The following is a 23773-nucleotide window of genomic DNA, read 5'->3' as shown; positions in this document are numbered from 1 at the left end:
CACTTTCAATCCTACAAGGCCACCTCTCCAAATTCTTGAGCCCACCTCTACCAAACCCAACTACGTACAAACCAAGCCACGTCCTCCAAATCGAAGGTACCTCGCCGCAACGCAGCATCAACAGGCTAAAGCGTACATGAACACATGGTACGTACTCCACTACCCAACGACTATGCTGCCCAAGATCATGGCGTTCCTTTTGTAAATATACCGGATGCGAGATACGGCACTTGATTTGAGACTTCTCAAAGGTGAAAACGTGGCTGTTGATGAAAAAGGCCATTCTCGCTTAAACATCAACCCCTTGAATCACTTCCACGGAGTATTCGGGCATTCGAAATCACCGTTACCATCACAGTAGAAGGCAGATCCAGGACACACAGACCATTGCACGGAACTGTGACTGCTGAATCAAAACAGCCTCCTGGGAAAACTCAAGACACTGTTATGCCATCCTCAGACACTCCAGCCATAAGAATCTCAGCCTGCCAGCATGGCTCGCTCCACTTCCTACACACGCCAATTGATTAATCTCCCGGATGACCTGGGGATCTTCCAAGCTTTTGAAGAGCAGGTTAAACCTGTTGCGCAGGGCCGTGACATGACTTGACGCGCCCCACTATATACGAAGGCTCTATTCCACGATTATTAATACTCAGATCGGAACCTCAGAATATCCTTATGTTCCAGGCCCATTGCACTCTCCATCAAAGCTACTTTTCGAAAGACCCAAAACCGTACAATTCGAAAGTCCAACCTTCTTTCATCAGCGACATAGCAGCGTGCTCCGAACACTCCACGCAACTTCAATTCATCCAAGATCTACAGAATCTTCATGTCTGTCCAAGACCTCCGACCTCGACAAGAGCCTAAGTACCGTAAGTTATGCGAAACAATGGTGTGAGATCGATGCAATTTCTGCTACGGCTTGAATCCAACAATGCTGGTCAGGTCGGGAACACTAAGTTAAGAGCTGTATCAAGGACCTCGCGTCTTGTGTCTACAAACCCAACACCCTACAGTCTCAATCACCAAGACTCTCCGTAGAACGAGCAGAGACAGAATTTCTACGTTGTCATGACCTTCAACTGAGCAAGATTCTCCGTGAGCTTCCTTGCTGTCCGAAATCTCGACGCCAATTCGAGCAGACGCCGGCGTGCAAAAGGCTATTGTGAACTCGATCCTATACCCATAATCCCACTCTCAGTGGTATTGGCATTCTTTTAGAACAGTAGTAACTAAAGGGCCACACTGGGGAGCCCGCCGTCAATAACATCTGCTCACAATTCCGATCATCAACCCAACAACCCGAACCTCCACCCCACACCCATATCGCTCACCTCACGCTCAATCCACAACCCTTAATCAACCATACACAACCATAAACCCCTATCACAACAACCCCTCCCAAATCCCCGCCGCAGCAGAAGAGCTCACCCGTACACCTCAAACTAGCACACAACCCCCCTCTTCACAGTCTTATGGAGTTACTTCCATCCGTGATCAGGGAAGTAGAGAATTATCATATAAACGTGTCTGTTAGTCACCTCGATGGCTCCCAAACCCCTCCTCTTAGCACAACACTCTGCATACCTCTCCAACCACAGTTCTTCCAGCCAGCCTACCGCGCCTCCATTCCCACAAGCACAGGTTTCAGTGCAGTGTCGAGAAAAGCTGCAAGCGCGGGTAGAGAGGAAATACAAGAACCGATCGCTGGGAAACCAGAAAACCGATGCCAGACACGGAAGCTACTGTTGACATGGTAAGAAAGAAAAGGTCGCGTCTCATAGAAAGGGAGGTAAGTAGGAAGCGCATATGAGAGGATGCAAATGGTTTAAGGAGATAAAAGAGGTTGTTTCATACGAGGTAGATGTAGATGTAGTGCCAAGGATTAGCTGAAAAGAGATGTTAGGAGAATATAAAAGTTCTTAGATTAATATATACTATAGGCTAATTTTGTAATTCGATGCCTTTTTGCGGACGCCGGGATTGTTGGGCGACTTTTGACTAAGTTAATTTATTTTAGTCAGCTGGTTTAGGTAGGTAGACTACGGTGTTTCTTATTCATAGTAGAAATTAAAACACACAACTAGGATAAAGACCCTCAGGTATGTTGAACTCATAGTCCCATTCGATGTTGAGCTCCAGAATTTCGATCTCAGCATTTTTTCACCCTATGCAGCCCGTCGGTAAGCATTCAACGTCTTCACCCTCACAATCACCTCCTCAGCAACAAGCACAGAAAATTCAGGTATGCTATAGTTTAAAAAGTAGCAACCGATCTAAATATCTACTCTGAATAACAAATTCGCATGACTAAGAACAACTCGTCCTAACGCCCGCCTACCAAAAGAAAATGCTCGTTCCCTCAATTTTCACACCTCAACCACGATTCCCCACCTTCCACTCACTCACTCTCTTCTCACTCACTAGTTTTCCCCAGCACGACCCTCTCCAACTCCCCCCTCTCCCCACTCTGTTCCACCATCCCCCTAAACACTCCATTTTCCCTCCCCCAAAGCTCCCTCGGACTCCCAAACTCCTCCACCCTCCCCTCGCCCAGGACCAGAATCTTATCAAAATCCACAATGGTGCTCAGCCGATGTGCGATCACAATCAGGGTACTATCCCCAAACTCCTCTCTAATACTTCTTTGGATAAGGGCGTCTGTCGCCATATCCACGGCCGAGGTAGCTTCGTCAAGGACCATGATCTTAGGTCGCGAGACGATGGCACGGGCGAGACAGAGGAGTTGGCGTTGGCCTTGTGAGAGATTGAGACCGCCCTCCGTGATAGGCGAACTCAGACTTGCAAAGGGATTTGTGTTTTTATTCGGGTTCGAAGTCGCCGACTCGGGCGTGTTCGTTCCAGTTAGGAGATGCACGCGGGCGAGTGCGTCGTAGAGAGCAGAGTCATCGTGGTCGTTAAACGCATCGAGGTTCGAGCGGACGGTGCCGGAGAAAAGAACGGGGTCCTGCGGGATGATGGCGAGGCGGGAGCGGAGGGCTTGGAGTTTGATGGTGGAGATGTCGAGGCCGTCGATGTAGATTGCGCCTTGGCGGGCTTCGAGGAAGCGGAAGAGTGCGAGTGTGAGGGAGGATTTTCCTGCGCCGGTGCGGCCGACGACGCCGATTCGTTCTTTGCGCGCGACGTTGAAGGTTAGACCTTGGAGGACTGGTGGGAGGTCGGGGGCGTAGCCGACGACGAGGTCGGTGACTTCGAGGCGGCCTTCGGAGGGCCAGGCGGCGGGGGGGTCGATGCCTTCGAGACTTTCGGTGGGGAGGTTGGAGTATTCGATGATTCTTTCTGCTGCGTTCATGTCTAATTCTAGGTTTGCGTAGTGCCGAATCGTCCAGATGACAGTTGACGAGTATTCCAGAGCAAATGAGAGTGCGAATCCAGCTAGAGCGGCATCAATATTCTTCATACATAGAATGAAGATGGAAACAAATGTTGCAAAGAAACCGCCAACGATTGACATGCGCCAGCCCATCCAGCGGTTGAAAGCCCACAGATACCAGTATGAGGTACTATGATCGTCGATTTTTGAGAACATGCGGGAGATATATATCGACGACTTGTCAAATCCACGAATCGTGCTCACGCCGGTAAGAGCTGAGCCAAATTGTTCAAAAATAGGCGACTTTGCGTTCGATTCCAGCCGTTTGACTTCTCGAGCTCCGGGAAGATATTGCAGAGCGACATAGACGCAAAGGGTGAGAAGAACGAACGACAACAAGATTATCCATGGAGAGACGAAGATTCCTGCTATCATAATTCCAATCAAACGGAACACGTTATTCGCGCCAAAACCAATATCATTGGCGAGACGAGCGTCGACGACATAGAAGTCGGATGTGAAGCGATTAAGGATCCGACCTAATGGAACCGTATCCATCCATCTCAAAGGCGTTCGAAGGACTGTGAAAGAGAGCTCATCAAAAAGACGTCGAGAAGCGCGAATTGACCCTGTGAATATGTACCAGTATCGGAAAGTACCAATCAAAGCCGAGACAATTGAGATACCAACATAAATGCCCAGCCAGTAGCTAAGTGGGTGATCAGGAATTTCCGATGAATTCGCATAGAACATCGGATTGCTCGAAGTGGTAAAGTTGGGTGCCATTGAATGGACCTGGAATGAGTACGTGAATGCGTGGGTCATTGACGTATGCTGATTATCGCGCGTCCAGAGTCGAAGCCACCATGATCTGCCTGTGATAAGAACCTGCACAGCTGCGAAAGAAGCAACGGCCAAAGACCAATAAGGTAATCCTCCACTGGCCTTGAGATAATTCATATAAACCGCAGTCTTGACCCTACCCTCTTCTCTTGCCTCGTCCTCAATGAACTTCTTGGCGTCTTTCTTTTTCGAGTCTACTTTGAGAAGTGTTTCGCCTTCTCCGTCGCTGGAGTCCTCAGAATTGATAGCCGTAGCCGAACCGCTATCATTAATCTCAGCTCCTTCGTGACTAATGATTTGCTGAAGAGTTCCATCGCTCTCAAGCTCCTTGACGAGACCAGAGTGTTCGACGGTTCCATCACCCAATTCGACAATATATTTCGTCTTCGATTTGACGAGCGCGACATGATGCGTCACAAGAATTCGAGTTCGACCAACACCAAGTTCGCCAGTGAGACCGCGTTCAAAGATGAAACGCCCAACGTGAGCATCTACAGCGCTGAAGATGTCATCGAGAACCAATATACCCGCTCTTGAATATAACGCTCTTGCAAAGGTAACTCGCCATCGTTGACCACCACTGAGATTGATACCGTTCGCTCCAATTTCGGTGTTTTCTCCATCACCTAACATTTGTAAATCTTTCTTCAAGGCACAGACCTCCAAGACCTTTTCATATCGATATTCGTCATACGGCAGACCAAAGAGGATGTTATCCTTGATACTAGCATTTTCAATCCAAGGGATTTGAGCCACGAACGCGACAGCGGAAGGAATTATCCAATTGGCCCTTGTCGCCAAATCGTCGTGACGATCCAATGTATGGGGAGCCCGTGGAACGTTGATCTTGCCGGAAAGCAAGTCGACTTCGCCCAGAATTGATGCCAGAAGGAGAGATTTACCAGTCCCTGTTTTGCCACTCACCACACTCAACTCCTCGGGGGGGAATGAGAAATTGAGATTTCGAAGAACATATCGCTCATCGCCATCCACTTTTTCTTCGTCAGAAGGCCATGCGATCGAGGCGTCCTCAAAGGAGATGTTCGGACCGTCGCTCGTGTTTTCAGATATCTCTGGGGCGGCCAGATATTTTTCAATGCGATGGATGGATACCCACGAATCAATCAGATAGGTAGTAAGTTCCGGAATGACAGCTAGTGTGACTTCGAGTGCACCAAATATCCCAATTGCTGTAAATGCAACCGAGGGAGTAAGCTCGCCATACAGCCATGCGTATACGGCCAAGGAGGTCGCGGCGAGAGCTATCGGGTTCGTAATCCAGCAACTAAATTACATCAGTATATTGTGCCATCGTTTGTCATGGTCAACTCACAAGAGTAGAAAAGCGTCAGACCTGTCACAATGTTAGCATTTGATTTGGACGTGAGGCAAGCCACTTACACAAATACATTCCACTGCTCAGTGAGCTCAGTCTCACGTACTTTCCCAATCTTATCATGCCAATTTGTCTCCAAAGCAGAGAACTTTATTTGACGAATACCTAATGGACCGATTAGTAGCTGAAACTGCTTGATCCGGTATCTTCCTACCTTGCAACGCCTCTGTAACCACAGCCATCTTCACATCTCGCACCTTCATAAGCCTCTCTGTAGCGTCAGAGTATCTCTTGCTAAAGTAAATGTTGATTGGTAAACTCAGAGACATAGCTGCAAATCCTGCTAGTAAAGACTTCCAGCCGATAATGCTGATTAAAAATGTAAACGAGACGGTTAGTTTAAAAACACATCCAGGAAAGTAGTTGTTGAATGAACAAAAGTCAGAAACGCGTTTCGCATCAATCGCGATAAGATTGACGGTCGATTGTTTCCCCTTAGGATCACTATCATCTTCCACAACTTCTGGTTTGTCCGTGACTGCGGCGTTCGCTAGTGTGTCTGTGGGAGCACCGTCATCTCCAGGCGCCTTCTTGTTGGCCTTCGCGGAGGCTCCTTTGACATCTTTTCTCCGCATAGCCTTCTGAAATACCAAGGTAGACAATTGGGCTCGAACAGGAAGTGCGATTTCGGACCACGATATCCAGTACAACCAGGATTCCGCCCATGCTGAAGCGATTGTTGTCAAAGTGAGGGTGAGCACCCAAATCCAAGCCTCGGGACCTACGGTCTGGCCTGGAACACGCTTTTCCAACAGTTGCAAGATCTTGTAGGTAACGAATGTAGGGGCAACGTTTCCAAACGCTTGAACCAAGGTCAAAAACCACTGAAGCATTAACGGGAATTTGTGAGCGAGTATGATCTCTGCCCAGAGTGGTTTCGTGTGCTTGGTTTCGGACCAAGAATTCATCAAGTCTTTCGAGCGAGTAAGATGGTTCATTTTTGGAAGGTCGACGAGCTCCAGACGCTTCCTGTCACGTGCAAGTGCGAGTAGTGGTCCGATCCACGAGAAGCCTGGGCCGTATGTTAGTTCTTGTATTCACAACCCCTTCATGTGGCTGACAGCAAGAAATGGGCAAACGTCGAAAATTGACTCGGCCGAACAAAAATACGAGGAGTATGCAATGCAAGTGAGAAGAGTTGTGTGGAGATAACTTACTATATTTAGACAGGGCAGACACAGTCGTCATTCTGTCGACTAGCTTCTCAGCATAATAGACATCTGGACGGCGGGGTATACACACGCTGGCGAACCCAGACAGAACTACAACGAAGAGCTGAATAGATCTAAGACCAAGCTCGACAGAATTAGGACGGGCATGGGAATTGGTTGTAATGAGCTGGTCTTGGAAAAGAAGGATTGACAGCAGAATGGTCGCTGAGAGGGCCGTGTAAACGCCTAGCGCATACGATCGAACTGTATCCCGAACTGTTAATATGACCGCAGTTTGTACAAGTATAAGGACCTATGGGGTGTTAGCTCATACATGGTATTATGATATTATGTCACGTGCTACTTACCCATTGAGCAACATTTAACCAGTTGTCTAGAAACATGACCATGCGCGAGTCCAACGTGCTCAGAATCGCCAAGGCGATGGCGGAGAATAAGCCAAAGAGAGTAAATATGGCAAGCAGGGCTTTAGGGATTTTGGCAGAGTAATTTGCAATCGATACATCCGTAGCAACTCCATCTTTGTCTTCGTATACAGACGGTTTGACTTTTGAAGATCGAAAGTGGGATAGGGTGCCGAAAATTGAAGGTAAAGTGAGCAGTAAAATCAACCCAGCGCCTGCACCACCTACAGCAAGGGATCTCGAGTCTGATTCGAGCATCTTGATTGTCTTAAATCGGTTGACAGAAATTTTCGACGCGTTGCATAATCTGAATGATGATATTCTTGTACTTGTTGAGAAGAAAACTGCACGAGAAATATTAGAGCAGATTTGGAGAGATCCACACTAGTCATTCACAGCTTACGGTGGCCAACAATAGTCGTCCGAAGAGCTTCAAAATGTTTGAACCAACCGTGAAGGTGACGCTTCTGTTGGTGAATGATTTGCTACACCGTGTTGACGTCGGAGATGAAACTGAGGAAAATAAGTTGCTGGAACTGGGAATTATATCGAGACTGGTCTCTGCTCACTCAGCTGTCAATCAAATCATACGGTGACTCAACCGGTGTGTCGGGACTTGAGATTTCCTGGGCGATGCGCCCATACGCCCCAATGAGTACAGCCGCCAACGGTTGGTACGGAATGATCTAAAGCTTGAAGACCGGGGACGCTTCCCAAAATGTGGTGATGCCGCAAATTGAAAGAGAGAAATAGGAAGTGGTTGGCAATAAGTAGGAGAAACTCGCAGTCGGTGCAGAAGCTCTGAAGTGGGGGGAGGGGCAGACAGGCTAAGCGAGAAGTAGAAGGTGAGGGAGACTTTGCAATTGCTTCGAGTGATAGGGACCGGAAGATATGTGTAAATGGAGGGATCTGCGGAGCAAAAAGTAGAGGACGGCAACGATAATTAAATAGTCGACCGAGTCCCGGTAGATGGGTAAGTGGAGTGAGAGGTTGAGATTGACTCGAGGTTGAGCGTGCAGGAGTTGCTGGTGCAGCTGCAAGGAAGTGAGGATATAAAAGTACGCAGGACCCACCATGATCGTTGCTCCGGTGGATCTGACTGTCTAATCTTGGTATCGAAGGTTTCCTGTGGAACGACGACTCAGCTTGCCAGTTGTAGAGCCTCAATGGCAACCATAAAAGCTCAGCTATCTCAGCCTTACTCATCATGGATGACTCGTCTGGAAGCTTGATCTGCTATATATGTCGATTCTCTTATTCAGTCAGTTGCACGACATGGAAGATTCAGACCTGAGGCCATTGCATTCAGTATATTGATGCTTGCATGCCACGCCGTCTGATGACCGCTGACGGCCTTTGCACTTTGTTGAGCGGTGAAGACCGCGGGAAGGGAGGTTGGGTTCATGTTGCAGGTGGACAGTGGGATGAGTAATTCTGCATCTTCGACGTTGAGCAACCAGTGGCCGTGCTGCTTACGGGCGATGGACTGGCGGCTACAACTTTTCCAAAGCCGGGGAATGGCATCGTACAGCATTGGGGTTGCGACATGTCGAATATGCAGTGGAGGTGCAGAATGGAGTTGGAAGTTTGTTTTGGAGGAAGAGTTATGCGTTGAGTTATGTCGAGAGGTGTCGAATGAGTTACTCGGTATGCAAAGAGGTGTCCAAAAGGTCGAGGAGATGTTTGAGGAAGGAGTTGAGTAGTGGAGGATGGGTTTTGCGACAGCGATGGAACAAGAAGTGGAGGGGATTTGGGACAAGGGGCTTGCTCACGTGATAGTAGGTCAGGTGACTATTTTAGAGAATTGTGGGTGCAACCTTCAATGGAGTGTTGGAGGCACAGTATTTGAGAATGTTGAGTCAAAGAGTTTATCTACAGAGTGCATAGTTGAAGGTTGTGTTGTGCAGTAAGGTGACCTAAAGAAATATCATGCTGTTACTATAGTCCTTTGTCCAGCTTGTTCTATAGCTCTTCACATACCTATCTCGCTCCTCACTTGGCTCTCGTCTCTTGCATTCCAAGGTTGCTTCACAATCTCTATTTAATCGCTGCAATAGCCGCTTCAAAGAAAGTTTGTAACGCGCAAACGACTAAGTTTCCCTGTTACTCTGACTTTGTCAAGCCACGGCTCTTTCATAGCCGGTGAGGTAAGATGGAGCGTCCTCCCCTCAAAATACGACAAATAGGCGCCGTGCAGAGGCTTAGAACGACCAAACCTGATCGTTGCGGGTTTCGTTTGTGCTGTGCCAGACTATTAATGGAATTGATACTGAGCAAAGAAATCACGTTTGTACGAACAATCTGATTTGCTTATGGGTTGGCTTTCCATCCATCGTGGTAACAAACGCGCTTTGGCACGTTATCATTCGTCGTTCGCGAAGCATAAGGCGGAGTGCTCGTACCATTCCACGGTCCCGTCTGAAGCTAAAGTGCTTGCATTACCATACCATACACTTGACACCAACCAAACTCCCTTCTCTGCCCCCTTCGTCTCTTCGAACCCAGGTCACAATCCTGCTGTGACTGACGCTTGCATCTTGACGACGATTCAAAAAAGCCGTGTTCCAGCCAAATTCCGCCCTTGGCTCTCCCTGCAATCCCTGCCTTGACCTTATTATTACTGTACCCGACTGCATTGGCTGGACCTACGACGCCGGCGACCTCATCCTCTTCCTCATCCTGCAACCTTCAAAACCACCCACTCCGCCATTTCTTTGTTTGCACAGAAGAATTCCCAAATACCCCCAAACACTCCAATTCAACCGCAATCAGTTTCCACGATAACGTATACCTCTACCACCACGAAAGAAATAACATCGAACCTCCCCGCAGGTGCGGATTGTAGAGCTTCAAGCTGCGTGCACCACCAACCTCACCATGAAGGCGGCACCGATTATCGTGAATTGGCACCAGGAGAATGCCCCCATATACTCTGCAGACTTCCAACCTCATGGGAAAGGTCGATTAGCAACCGGAGGAGGAGACAACAATGTTAGGGTAGGTGACCACAACACCACGGCTCTGAGACTTGCTGACCGGCTATAGCTATGGAGAATCGACGCTGAAGGTGAGGATCGAAAGGTGGAATACCTGTGTACGATGGCCAAACACAATCAAGCGGTAAACGTGGTACGCTGGGCACCAAAAGGTATGTCTGCTCAGACTTTGTTTACCTATCAACAACGCTAATTGGGTTCATCAGGCGATATTTTGGCTTCTGCGGGCGACGACGGCAACGTTGTGATATGGGTTCCCGACTCTCAGACTCCAAAACCACACTTCGGCGACGAAGATGCTCTCGAGGATAAGGAATCGTGGAGGGTGAGACATATGTGTCGATCAACCGGGGCAGAGATATACGATTTGGCATGGTCTCCGGATGGGATGTATTTCATTACTGGCAGTATGGACAATGTTGCGAGAATATACAACGCACAAAGTGGTATGTGTGATGCTCGAACGGCAAAGTATATGGCTAATCAATGTAGGCCAACTTATACGGCAGATAGCAGAGCATCAGCATTATGTTCAAGGAGTTGCTTGGGATCCTCTCAACGAATACATCGCGACACAATCATCCGATCGCTCAGTCCATATTTACACACTGCGAACGAAAGATGGAAGCTATGTGCTGGATAACAGAGACGAAATCCCGAAAAAGATTGGCAATAATATGAAGATGGATCTGCCTGGGAGGAGGATATCATCGAGCAGTCCCGCCCCACCAGACATGGGATTTCGATCACAGATGTCGGCCGAAAGCTTTGCAGCAGGTGTAGGATCTCCAGTGCCCTCGTGCCCTGGCACACCAACATCTCTCGCACTACCAATGAACCCACCAAGTACAATCAGTCACAGCAGGAGGTCCTCATTTGGGGCTGCCTCTCCGTCAATGTCACTAAGAAGGTCGGCTTCCCCAGCACCATCACTTCCATTGCCGGCTGTGATGCCAATGGAGGCTTCGCCGAGACCGTACGCTGGATTGGGATTGCGAAATGCCAATATCTACGCCAATGACACGCTCAAATCCTTCTTCCGCCGGTTGTCATTCACACCAGATGGAAGCCTTCTCTTCACACCCGCAGGTCAATATCAGACACAGCACAAAAGTCTCGATGAAACGGTAAAGACATTGTACGAGGTCACAAATACCGTCTATATTTACACAAGAGGAGGAATCAACAAGCCTCCGATTGCTCATCTTCCGGGTCACAAGAAGCCGTCAGTTGTGGTAAAATGCTCGCCCATCTTCTACACCGCTCGAAAGTCAACACCTCCTACCAAACATATCACGATTGACACATCTTCATCAGACACAATGACAGCTCTTCCAGAACCTGCAATGATCCAGAAATCATTAGCAAGTTCCGTCATGGAACCACCTCCACTCGTATCGCAAACAAGCGATCTCTCAGGACCAACATCTTCACCCAAACCAAAGCCATTGGAAGTAGAGACAAACGCGGCAACTCCTGGCCCTGCTATGGCGTTCTCGCTACCTTATCGAATGGTTTATGCTGTGGCCACTGAAGACTCGGTGTTGATGTATGACACACAGCAACAAACTCCCCTTTGTGTTGTTAGCAATCTACACTGTGCTACATTCACGGATCTGACTTGGTAAGTTCCCAACGGAGAGTCTAAACAACGAATTGTAAACTAACTAGATGTAGGTCAAACGATGGTCAAACATTACTCATGACATCTTCGGATGGTTTCTGCTCCACCTTGACGTTCGCAGCCGGAGAGTTGGGTCAAGTATATGCTGGCGAGGTGCCAACAGCCAAACAACCAATGATTACCAACACGGCAGTTTCCTCTTCTCAGAACACACCAATGGCGACTCCAACCTCGATTGCGCCCCCGTCGCCATTTCCAGCTGGTGGGCACCATCATCGGACATCGTCGAACTTGTCAGTCGCTCCATCGCCTCCTCCTACAGCTGTATCGGTCAGTTCCAACATCAGACCTTCATCGCCGACAAGGTCGAATTCGACTTCGTCAGTGGCCACACAATCGTCATTTGCCCAACCAGCTGGCTCAATCATAAGCAATCCCACACTTGTCGGTGGGTCGATGCCTGGTATTGCGGCCGGCAACATGAACTTCATGAGCGGTATGCCCATGACCACTCCACCGCAAACCCCGAGAAGCACAACAGGCTCTGTAAGTGGTATGAAGAGAGATCACAGCGAGAGCGAGAGAGAAGAAGGCGGCGAGAAAAAGAAACGGCGAATTGCACCAACACTGTTGGGCAGTGATGGGAATACGGCTGCGGCGACACCAGCATCATCTTCCAGCTCGGCACCTAAACCCGAGTCCTCAGCGCCATAATGTCGGTTTCCTTCTTTTCTTTTGTCACGGGGTTATTGATTATGGGTTGGTGTTCGGGATAAAAATCACAGTTTGGGATTAAACTGGATGGGTGTGCATATTAGCGGGCGTTTAATTTTCTGTTTTCTGGTTGTAGGTACTGGAATGGATTTGATATATATGGTTGATCGGATGAAATATCCTTGAAAGACAGGACTGGGTTGAAAGGTAGGACTGGGGTGGATTAAGGGTGAAAATGAGGATTGTGTTTGTATTCATGAAGTGGCTTTTTTTGAGCTGGGTGTATTGAATATGAAAGGATTATTTGAAACAGGGCATGTGTTTTGGCTTGCCAGCTGAATTGATCTAGCTGCTTATTGCGTCGCAATCTGGCGTTCATGATAAGATTACACTAAGCTTTGAGGGCGGGGTTTTCCTTCTTGGCTACTGGTCACAATGTATATCTTGTGACTAAAATCGTTTGGGTTAATATTAGTCCGGTCCTATAGTAAAGCCCGAGATTAGCGTCCGTTACTTCTGTCCTGTAGTTAGATCTATAACTTCTTTTTGACTATGAAATCAGGGGGGTGGAGAGCGGGTAGATAGTGGAACCGCGCTGTGAGAACGTGGGATGGAGATGAGATCGATTGTGGTATTTTTGGTTGGAAGGGTTTATTGGGTGAAGATTTCGGTAGGTTGAGGGGGTTGTTTGAGGGGACTGGGGGGGTTTGCTTGGGGATTAAGGGAGGTTAAGGGGGGTTTTGGTATGGATATACTTAAATCCTAGGGTTTTTTAAGAATAGGTTAGCTTATCGTCCTTATTCTATAATGAATAAGGCTCCGGAGTGGAGCTTGGGTTGTTATTAGGCGGGAATATTAAGGGTGATATATATAATGAGGATTTTCTGTAGTCAATAGAGTTTTTCTCGTCTGCAAAAGAGGGAAGGGATGATACTGGAGTAGGTCACGAGGAGGTTGGCTTGTGCTGAAGTTTAGATTTCTACCGCTCCTTGATTTGTTCCTTGCGCTTTCAACTGCCAGGCATGAATGCGTCCAGGTCTTAGACACATCGATTCAGTAGTCATGCGTCGTTCAATTGATGATTTCGATGGGACTTTGTCGTCAGAGGTGTGTATTGCGATGTCTGTTCGTTTTCTTTGCCGGTACCAATGTGCTTCGCACTCGACGGATACAGAGTCTTTGGACATATTGGGTTCCCATGCGATTCTCGAGTCGTTGCGAGATCGACTTACGATCTATACTCTGCCGTTAAGATTCGTGCCTCCTTTTGTTTGACTTGGGCTGATGAGTTTCAGGTATGTCGAGCATCCTACGTTGGGTAGCTTGATGTGTATCTCTTGCCAACCATTGCCCTCTCCGCCAACGCATTTTTCCGGGCGCGCGACATGCAGTGCACTCTAAAGTAGGAACCAAGATTTGGTTCTGAAATCAGTGCATCTTCAGAACCGACTATGATGTCCTATCTAGCTCTGAGGTCGGAGGAATCAGAAAGGTGGTGAAGAACAATGACGATGGATCGTGACGATCACGTGATGGCTGTTGATTGTGGTATTCCTTCAGCTGGGTTGACTTCCTTGGGGAATTGGTTATCCACTCCCCTGTTGTTTGAAATTCTCTTTCTTCTATCCATTCGTGGAAGGCGATTATGCGCTGAGCAGTCGTTTATGTGCGGGACGTGGCACGAACGCTGCGTGTATGGACTGATGAGGAAATCCTCCTGCAGCTTGGTATTGGCTGTTGGTATCCAGGATGTACAAGGCTACAGACTCATAAGGACTCGACGACCCGGACGCGTCCTTCTTCTAGACGCACGTTAATCAAGCACGGAAATCGCTATGGAGAAAAATACAGCTCCCGAAAATACGGCGCCTGACAATTGTGCGTCAAACGATGCTCTGAAGCATATTCCGACTGATAGGTTGGTTGTTACTTTGATAGAGGAGTTGGCTAAGAGGGTTGAGGTGCTGGAACGGCGACGCGCTGATACGGAGAAGATTGATAAGGAGGGGTTGAATGCGGGGCGGGGGACGATTTCTGATGAGGTCGTTATAAATCTTCCCGATATCAAACCTGGGGGAAACGATGATATACACTCGGATTCCTGGGCTTGTGAAAAGCAGTTATGTCGGATTTTACCGTATGGTCACCGTTTTGTTGACGGCTTTGAATCAGATATTGTCGAAATCAGTTTGGATTATCTCTCAAATGGCGACGCTGGCCTTGCTGCGAGGCTTGAAGAGCTGGGGATTGCAGGCATTCCCGATGATAATCGACGTATCTTCTTGGAAAAATTTCAAGAGAAGGTTGAAGAGAAGGAGGTTCTCGTTCGTGCATACGCTGTCAAGCTCCGTGAGAATGGGGGTAATTTTGCGGTCGTTGATTTCGAAGATGGATACCGGCCTGTGATTTACGAACTTGGAACCCTCGACATGACTCAGCAAAAGTCGAAAGCAACGCCTATGAATAGAAACCAACAGGGGAATACATTTTATGTTAGGGGCGAGTCCAAATGGATAGATGACGTTCTGGGTTCCTTGATTCTTCCCTGCGCTGCTATCGACGTCTCGCATGTCAACGCTTACTCAACTCATTGTCCTTATACTTTACCGCTTCACTTCCAGCAATTTGCTTCTATAGCTGCATGGCACAGGTTGATGTAAGCATTTTCGCGAACATTCCTATACATATACATACGTATTTGTAGACAAGTTTCAAAGACTAATGAAACCTAAACAAATAGAATTTTTGAAGGCCTCAACACTATGATAAGTCCGGGGTGGAAACCAAGTGAACAGCCATTCTTTGGGACAGTTTTTGATGGAAATTATCCCACAAATTTAAGTCTCGCTATGACTGACCATGTTTTTAACACCACATCTTTCTATAGATTGCTTGATCACCGATGCGACGTTCTTCAATTCTCGTGTTATCGACTCGTTGATAGGAGTCAATACGACTTGAGTTTTAATTCAGGTTATACGCCATCTTGGAACCAGGGAAGGCTGCCAAAACCATTCGGCATTTTTGCATTCTTTCGGGAACAAATTTACACAGTTTGTATACCTTGGTATTTATTCTGTTTGTCCAAGTGGTTCAATTGTACTGACTAAGTACCTATATTTTTGCAGAGTACCACCAAGGTTATTGTACGATGGTCCTCTTAGTCCCAGATCGCACCTTCTGTGGAAAATTCATCCCTCGCCAACGGTACTCGCCCTGGTGCAATATGACCCGTTTTCAAAACTTGGCCCATTTTGCAGCATTTGCTATAGCAGAAGTGCTGACTCAGTGGACGCTTGTTTACAACTATCTAGATCAATTACTGGGCGACGGCAATATCTTTGATTTTGATGCACATAACAGATTAATGTTCGACGACGGCTTTTTCTCCCGATCCCAGAGATATTTCTGGGCGATCAACACCCTCCAAGAAATCATCAAAATGGTCAGACTCAACATAGAAGCATGGGAAACTTGCGAGCGGGAGATTTCAAAAGCGCGAGGGCTACATGGTAGGAAATCTAAGGGGCGGCGTGAAACTGGCAGGAAAAAAGGTGTCCTCAGGTGCAATGAGTCGATGAAGCAGTTGAGAGATCTGGAAGTTGAGTTCACTAGACAGAGAGAAAAGGCCATTGCGTTAAGGGACGGAGTAAGTGATCATGCCACAAGGTGTCTCAGTCAGAAGCTGACAATCAAAGCTCTTCTCTGCGAGCGCAGTCATGGAATCGAGGGCGTCAACTAAACTAGGAGAGACTGTAAAGCTTCTAACCTACGTGAGCATATTCTATTTGCCACTTTCGTTTTGCACGGTAAGTCATAACACAACTCACCTACATTGTGCTCAATTAATGGAGACTTTCAGTCCATATGGAGCACATCCGACACCTTTGGTTATCGCAATCTAATTATCACCGCTCTTGCTGTCAGCTTCGGAACTTATTTTACTGTGTTTAATCTCAACATCATTGTTAGCACTGCCAAGCATCGCTACTCTGGAATTAGGAACAGGATCATAAGCGGAATGTGTAGGGATGATAGGGAAAACTTCAAAGAAACTGGGGAGATCTTTCAGAAATACGAAGCCAATGTGAATAAATATGATTCCAAACCGTCGGAGTGGTGGATTCCTGCGTATCTGCTGTCGTATCCTGTTAGGAAGTTGGGCGACTATGTTGTTGCAACCAAGAAGTATGTTATTTACCCCTTCCTCGGGGGAGAAGCTAACAAACGTGTTTTTTTAGTCGTGTACTGGCGATTGTAAAACCCAAGACACAGCAGACGGATGAAACTCCGGATTTGCCCGCTTAGAGTTGGAGCGTCAAGGCGAGCGCTATGTTGTAGGCTGGCAGACATGGGCACCTACCTATTTGTGTCTATTATTTGTTGCTATGGGTCGATCTGAGGGTTGTTGCGTCCTATGAGCAGGGAGGATTGTTTGCGTCCTATGAGCAGGCAGGATTATTTGCGTCCTATTAGCAGGCAGGATTGTTTGAAGTAGATCTATACATTGGATGGAAAGTTATCGCAGCCGAGCTGTCAATTTTCTTTCCTTAAGATTTCTAGGAGTTGGCGATAGTCAGTTAATGTGAAGATGTAAAACAAAAAAACTTTTAGTGATATCTTAAAGGTAGAGATAAAACTTCATAGATATGCAACTTAGTAGTAAACGAGGGAAAGCCGTCTTCGGCCCGAATGATTTATGTCCGAGGTGGGATGTTGATAAACCGTGCTTCAATCGTACCTCCACCTGCTCTTCGACAATGACATTGACCGCCCATTGCCCCTCTAAACAACAGACAATTACACTTGTCGCTCACTGAGAAGTTGAAATCTTACACCAGATGCACTTATGACCTCAATCTTCTCGCTGCCGCCAACAATTCGTTGCGCCGTCGCTCTTTTCCTCCTCCCCTCGTCCAGCCACTTCCCATCCAAATCACCCATTCAAACCCGTCACAAATCCACCTCCTCGCACCACCCACGAAAAGTCCAATACATGCGAGCACCCTTCAGCTACGACGACTCCCTCAAACTGCTCTCCACCCTCCAAACCAACCGCGCCATCCGCACCTCCCTAGACGCCACGACCGACAAGAACAAAGATGCCATCCCCGAAATGCTCGAATGGTTCCGCAAAGCCGGCTACGAACCAGCAGATCTCGCGCGCAGCGGCATCAAGTGCGTGCACGTGGCCGGCTCGAGTGGTAAGGGCAGCGTGTGCGCCATGATTGAGAATCTGCTGGTCCATCACCAGGACTACGAGGATGTGGATGCCGTGGCGAGCGAGCGGATCCAAGGACAGCTGGAGAAGATTGGGACGTATACCTCCCCGCATCTTGTGGATGTGAGGGAACGGATACGCATTAATGGGGCGCCTATCTCGAAAGTGCTGTTCTTGAAGCATTTCTCGGCGTTGTGGGAGCGGTTTGGGAGGGTGGCTGGGAATCGCGATTTTGAGGGCGTGGAACCGCTGGGTGATGTAGAGGAGGTGCGGCCTGGGTATTTTCGGTTTCTGACCATTCTGGCGTTTCAGATTTTTATGGAGGAGGGGGTTAAGACGGCGGTTGTTGAGTGTGGGATTGGGGGGGAATATGATAGTACGAATATCTTGCCGACCGAGGCGGTTGCGGTCAGTGTGATTACGAAGTTGGAATTGGATCATGTGGGCATGTTGGGGGATACGATTGAGGATATTGCGTGGCATAAGGCGGGGATTATAAGGGCTGAACCTCCTGCGTTTACGGCTCCTCAGGTTCAGGGTGCGCTTGAGGTTGTGTTGAGAAGGGCAGCTGTCATGGGTGCGGATTTTGCTGTTACGCATCGATTGCCTGTGCTGGAAACAGATACTATCACGTTGGGTCTGTTAGGTGACTTTCAGAAAGACAACGCAAGTCTCGCCGTCGTAGCAGCTGCTGCATTTCTCCGAGACATCGGCGTCGACGCAGAATCTCTACCCACACCCGACGAAATAGCCGACGGTGACCCCCTCCCCGACCGTTTCGTCCGCGGCCTCGAAACAGTAAGCTGGCCCGGCCGCTGCGAAATCTACAAAAACGGCAACCTAGAATGGTGTCTAGACGGCGCGCACACCGACGAAGGCATGCGCGCCGTCGCCAAATGGTTCCGCGGCAAGATGGACGCCGCCTACGCCGAAACCGACACGGCAACCATGCTCATCTTCAACCAGGACGAGCGCGACGGCAATGCCCTCCTCTGCACCCTCATCGAGGCCCTCACGGATCTCGAAGAGGGCGCCGTGCATTACTCCCGCATGTTCAAGTTCGCGGCGTTTTGTCCGAATGAGGCATTTCCTGTGGCGAAGGGCGAGGAGGAGAGGGATCTAAGTAAACAGCAGAAGTTGTTGAGGACGTATATGAATATGGATCGGAATGCCGTCGCGGCGGTTTATAGTAGTGTGGGTGAGGCGGTTCATGCTGCGGTCCGCGTGTCGGATCGCACGAAGCAGAGGGCGTTGGTGCTTGTTACGGGGAGTTTGCATTTGGTGGGTGCGTGGATTGAGAATGTGCCTGAGAAACATAGGTTGCGTTCGGGGAAGTGACGAATGAAGCTTAATAGGGCGTTGGTGGTGTGTTTTGGTTGATTGTTATATGTTTTTATTCTAGATACCCAGAGGATGCTGTAAAATATTTAAATGGTTTATTTGATTTGCTTGTTTGTGGGTTATAATGCATCCACACCCTCAAGCACACTCAAAGCCGTGCCCACTAAATGTATACTCCCCGTAACAAAAACTTGCACCTCCCCCTCGCTAGTCCCTGCCAGCGTATCGATATACTCAAATGCCTCATCCACATTCGCCAGAACCTTGATCACTGGCTTCTCACCGGCCATTTCTCGCCATTTTGAGACGAATTGTTTTTGCAGTGTTAGTGCCGTGATGGCTGTGGCGTCGTGTGCGTTGTTGATGAAATCTGGAGGATGTGAGTATGGAGAGAGAGGTGGAATTTGGAGGAGAGGGAGTGTTTGAGGGGGAACATACCTTTTTTAGCGGACTGCACAGATCTAGTTTTCGTTGGGCAGAAAATTACATGGTCGAATTCTAGGTTGCGTTCATTTTGGGTGTTGGTATAGAGGGCTTCGAGAAGTTCAACGGCTTCACGATCACCTTGTTGGTTAAACACCAAAATCCGTGTAGCTTTACTATTCCTCACTGCACCACCAAACCACCCCACAGCAACACAAATACTCTCCTTCGTATGCGCCCCATCCAGATACCACGTCACGCCCGCCCGCTCAATCCTCTCGAACCGCCCGCGGAACACCATGTTCTCGATTCCGGCGCGCAGAGAGGGGGTGAGCATGGTTTTTGAAGGCGTATAGGAGGGATCGAGGATGAGGAGAACGGTGTCGGTGAGTGCGAGGGCTAAGGATGCGTTTTGTCGCTGGAATGGAGCGTCGGGGGTTACTTTCACGGAATCTAATCGTCTATCCACGTCCACAACCTCGAAACTCGCGACCTTTCTCTCAGCAGCTCGTTCCTCGAGCACTCGCATCGCTCCTGCGGGTTGAGGAACGCTAAATGCAGGCACACCAGCCTTGAAAATCCCGCCCTTATGCCACGCAATCTCCTCAATGGTGTTTCCAAGCGTAAACACGTGATCGATACCCAAACTACTAACACCGCTTACAGCAGGCCGTTCGACGATATTCGTCCCATCGTACTCCCCGCCCATACCTACCTCGTACACCGCGGCGTCTACGTTCTCGGAGAGGAATACGTGGTAGGATAGTAGAGTGAGGAAGCGGAAATAACCAGGGCGAAGGTGAGAGGGGAGAGTGTCCCAGATGTGGAAGAAATAGGTTGTGAAGAGGGGGGCCGGGAGGGGGAGGCCGTTGAGGCGAATGCGTTCGCGGACTGAGAGGAGGTGGGGGGAGGTGAAGAGGCCGATTTTTAGGGGGGGGGAGTGGTGGGTTAGGAGGGAGGAGACGTAGGAGGAGGTTGTGCCTTTGCCTTTTGTGCCGGATATGTGGATTATGTTTAGTTTTTGGAGGTCGGATTGCTGGGGCGTGTTAGTGAGATGTACATGTTGGGAAGGGGGAGGGATACGGTATAACCTATCTTCTGGAGGCAGACTCGCAGTTTGTCGTTGTCGCTGGAGTCGATGCGGATACCTGCTTCGCGACGGGCTTGGAGGATGGAGTGAGGGGTTTGGAGGGTGTTTAGGAGGGTGATGGCGCCCTATTGTCATAATTAGTAGGGTTTTATGTTTTTTGAAGGGCAGGGGTGTTACATCGTAGGTTCGGGTTGTAATGACTGATTTCCAACGTTTTGCGAGTACGAACGTGACAGGAATTTTCCAGCTTGGTCTTTCATGACGTAGAATTCTCACAGGTAATTGTGAGAACATAGACTTCATTCCAACTGGCGTTTATGATTCGAGCCTCATTGAGGAAGATTTTGGGTTATATTTACGAGCATCCGAACTCAGATTATCTTGTAAAGTTGAGTTAAAGTGGAGTAATGATCCCGGATTAACATAGTTCCGTTCCGTACTGGCGCAAAATATAGTCTTTTCAAACCACAATCCAAATGGCACATTTTCCCCAATTCTTTTTGTTAATACTTTGAATTGAATCTCGCCGAGTATCATTAGTTGTCATAGCGGTCAAAGCTAAGATTCGTAGGCACTTATATTGTTGTACCTTACCCAGTGGCGGCCAGTCGTGGCATTTTGAGAGGTTTGCCAATACGGAACCCGACCTCATCGGCGACTTGCAATTTTACCTTTTCGATCTCTACGTAGAGGAATGGGTTGCTAGAAGTTCTTCGTATTGGATGAAACCCTAAGCAATTTGGTGAAATCCAATGCTAATTAAGAAGATGTTGAATTTAGAAGTAGGAAAACAGGTACCTTAAGGCTCCAGGACAACAAATTCTGGTCGCGTATATTAAACGAGAATAATAACTGCTATTACAACGAAGTCTATCTCGTAAAGTATTTTCGAACTAAAATTATAGTACTTTTAACGAAATTTTGCAATTAGTCGAGTTTCATAATCCGCTAAATTCTTGTGCTGGTTATCTATAATTATCGCTTGCCCTGAGCAGCGTAAGAGTGTATAAACAGATGTATATGAAAGTAGGTTTAGCTATAGGTGGTTGGTGTTGAAGAGCGGGAGCCGAACTAAGATGAAGGTTGTGGAAGAGTGTCTCTAAAAAAAAGCCAATGGGGAGGTGTTTTCGAGGGTGCTGGGTAGGTAATTGTGTCTTGGGACCCTTATTCGGAGGTAAATGAGTTATCAGTAGCTTCTCTCATGCTATAGATTTCAGAGCCATTTCTGAGTACTAAAAAGACCAAAGGTGAAGTCTAGGTCGAGATTACTAATTTCCTAATAAGGCTTCCGGGTTTTGTCGACATAACCTCCCGTCGTTTATTTGCTTTACCCTTCTTTATCTATCAACACATCTAGACAACGCCACCTTCATAATGCAGAGATAATATATTTGTCTGCTAGCGTTCATTTTGGCCCGTGGTGGGGGATCCGGGTTTCTCAATTCACCACTTGCACATTGCGCACAACTCTCTTGTTTCGATTCTTGGCATACTTTCATTGTTTTCATTTTTGTCACACCTCAATATTTTCCGATCTTTCGAAAACAGGTAAATGACAATGAGCCTGAGATAGAATTGCTACTTACATCGAACAGATCCCAATCGTTATCAATCGTTCAAACGCTTCTACTCTAACAATATCATTCAGAGGATTTACGCATCATGGAGATACAACGAAGCACACCAAGTCAAGCAGACATGGATGTTGACAGTACTGAGCTCGTCCTTAAGCTTCAACTCGACGACGTCGCTGCAATTCTGGCGAAAACAAAAGGCAAACAGCGCGAGGGTACTGCAGCACCCGATTCTGAAATTGCAGTGTTGGCATACCGAGAAGAATTGATGACGAGTCAGCAGATCGCCAGTGACCGTCGAGTTGCGCAAGAGCTCGATCCATTGGGCGAGAATACTGAGGAAGCTCTAGAACAAGCTCAACGATGTCTCGTTCGGGCGCCGGCGGAGAAGTCACCTCTACCACCCTGGGGTGGAATGGAAGGTTTTGGCAGAAGATTCTTTTCGATCAGCAATTCATCTAAGAAGCTGGCAGATTACGCAGCGGCAACATCAATAGGGGAATCCTCAAGTTCAGGAAGTTCTACCGGTTGCCAATCTGAGACTACGATTAGCTCCAATCCGTCTAACGCGACTGAACTAAGTGCCCCAGATATACAAAACGAAAATGCCATTGAGGGATCGCACGAATTGACCGCTACCGGCGAGTTAATTTACGAATCTCGAGAAACTGCAACAAAATGTGTCGTGTGCTATGATGAGATTCCAACTCACGACATCATCCAACTAGCTTGCGAACATCACTACTGCCGAGGCTGTTTACAGAAACTATTCACTCATGCTCCGGTATCTTTCGATGTTTCCACCAAACTGCTGCAAGAAAGAGATACTTCCACAGAATGTCGCAGGTTTACTGACGCCTCAACTCATTCAAGAATTTCACGACAAGAAGATTGAGTATGACACTGAAGACAAAACATACTGCTCTAAGTTCTCGTGCTCAATCTTTATCAAACAAGAGTATATTGATATCGGTAGAGATGTTGCTACATGCCCAAATTGTAACCAGGAGACTTGTATCATTTGCAAAATTCCTAAGCACGATGGATTATGCCCAGAAGATGGATCAACGAAGCAGATTATGGACTTAGCAATCGCTAACAACTGGAGACAATGTCCATCATGCAAAACAATGATTCAAATGGCGTTTGGTTGTAATCATGTTAGGTATGTAGCATTGTTACTGTTACATTGTTGTGTCACATGTGATTAAACACTGACAGTTATAGCTGTCCATGCGGCTCTGAATGGTGCTATTCTTGTTCAAGGCCTTGAAAAGTTTGCAGCTGCGGTCATTGGACTGAAGAAATTCTCCTTGTAAGAGCCAGCGACATTGCTGATAGTCGAGGTCCTGAGGTGGGCGTCAGTCGCGAGGAACAGGTCAACGCTATCAAAGCAGAACTTCGATCGCAACCTTGTGGACATGGAAATCGTTGGATCTACCAACCAATTGAGGAAACTGAGGGAACACTGTGTGAGAACTGTTCCTCGCCTGTTTGAACATTTATATTAGAGTGCCCTGATTGTTATGTATTGTGGTGCAAGCGTTGCACTAAGACAAGAAATAGAACTTAGAAAAAACTACAGATTGGGCAGTCAACTGCGTATCGTAATGGTAGAGAGCTCATCAGTCAATG

The 23773-nt window shown here is 47.8% G+C and overlaps 7 protein-coding genes across 7 annotated transcripts; 5 read left to right on the top strand and 2 right to left on the bottom strand.

The window, feature by feature from the left end:
- Positions 1-2422: 2422 nt before the first annotated feature.
- Positions 2423-7413, bottom strand: GLAREA_04271 (P-loop containing nucleoside triphosphate hydrolase; the record flags this gene model as incomplete). The annotated part of the gene is made up of 6 exons (XM_008086648.1): positions 2423-5468; positions 5517-5537; positions 5585-5684; positions 5734-6591; positions 6737-7043; positions 7099-7413. 6 exons carry the CDS (start codon positions 7411-7413, stop codon positions 2423-2425), a joined length of 4647 nt encoding a protein of 1548 aa, XP_008084839.1.
- A 2619-nt stretch (positions 7414-10032) lies between these two features.
- Positions 10033-12489, top strand: GLAREA_04270 (WD40 repeat-like protein; the record flags this gene model as incomplete). Its single annotated transcript, XM_008086647.1, has 5 exons — positions 10033-10152; positions 10201-10303; positions 10358-10597; positions 10644-11775; positions 11829-12489. The coding sequence occupies 5 exons, from the start codon at positions 10033-10035 to the stop codon at positions 12487-12489; spliced, it is 2256 nt and encodes a 751-aa protein (XP_008084838.1).
- A 1835-nt stretch (positions 12490-14324) lies between these two features.
- On the top strand, positions 14325-15149 carry GLAREA_04269 (uncharacterized protein; the record flags this gene model as incomplete). The annotated part of the gene is made up of 1 exon (XM_008086646.1): positions 14325-15149. The coding sequence occupies one exon, from the start codon at positions 14325-14327 to the stop codon at positions 15147-15149; it is 825 nt and encodes a 274-aa protein (XP_008084837.1).
- Positions 15150-15715: 566 nt separating this feature from the next.
- GLAREA_04268 (uncharacterized protein) lies at positions 15716-16797 on the top strand (the record flags this gene model as incomplete). The annotated part of the gene is made up of 4 exons (XM_008086645.1): positions 15716-16138; positions 16188-16298; positions 16352-16677; positions 16731-16797. The coding sequence occupies 4 exons, from the start codon at positions 15716-15718 to the stop codon at positions 16795-16797; spliced, it is 927 nt and encodes a 308-aa protein (XP_008084836.1).
- A 541-nt stretch (positions 16798-17338) lies between these two features.
- GLAREA_04267 (MurD-like peptide ligase, catalytic) lies at positions 17339-19048 on the top strand (the record flags this gene model as incomplete). Its single annotated transcript, XM_008086644.1, has 1 exon — positions 17339-19048. One exon carries the CDS (start codon positions 17339-17341, stop codon positions 19046-19048), a length of 1710 nt encoding a protein of 569 aa, XP_008084835.1.
- A 122-nt stretch (positions 19049-19170) lies between these two features.
- GLAREA_04266 (MurD-like peptide ligase, catalytic) lies at positions 19171-20858 on the bottom strand (the record flags this gene model as incomplete). The annotated part of the gene is made up of 4 exons (XM_008086643.1): positions 19171-19421; positions 19490-20510; positions 20558-20689; positions 20742-20858. The coding sequence occupies 4 exons, from the start codon at positions 20856-20858 to the stop codon at positions 19171-19173; spliced, it is 1521 nt and encodes a 506-aa protein (XP_008084834.1).
- A 1368-nt stretch (positions 20859-22226) lies between these two features.
- On the top strand, positions 22227-23636 carry GLAREA_04265 (RING/U-box; the record flags this gene model as incomplete). The annotated part of the gene is made up of 4 exons (XM_008086642.1): positions 22227-22922; positions 22975-23290; positions 23366-23453; positions 23504-23636. 4 exons carry the CDS (start codon positions 22227-22229, stop codon positions 23634-23636), a joined length of 1233 nt encoding a protein of 410 aa, XP_008084833.1.
- Between the last annotated feature and the right edge of the window lie 137 nt (positions 23637-23773).

Source organism: Glarea lozoyensis, assembly GCF_000409485.1.
Source record: "Glarea lozoyensis ATCC 20868 chromosome Unknown GLAREA5, whole genome shotgun sequence".
In the NCBI taxonomy this organism is placed as follows: domain Eukaryota; kingdom Fungi; phylum Ascomycota; class Leotiomycetes; order Helotiales; family Helotiaceae; genus Glarea; species Glarea lozoyensis.
The sequence above is the reverse complement of the archived record's forward strand: the minus strand, read 5'-3'. Positions and strand labels throughout refer to the sequence as shown.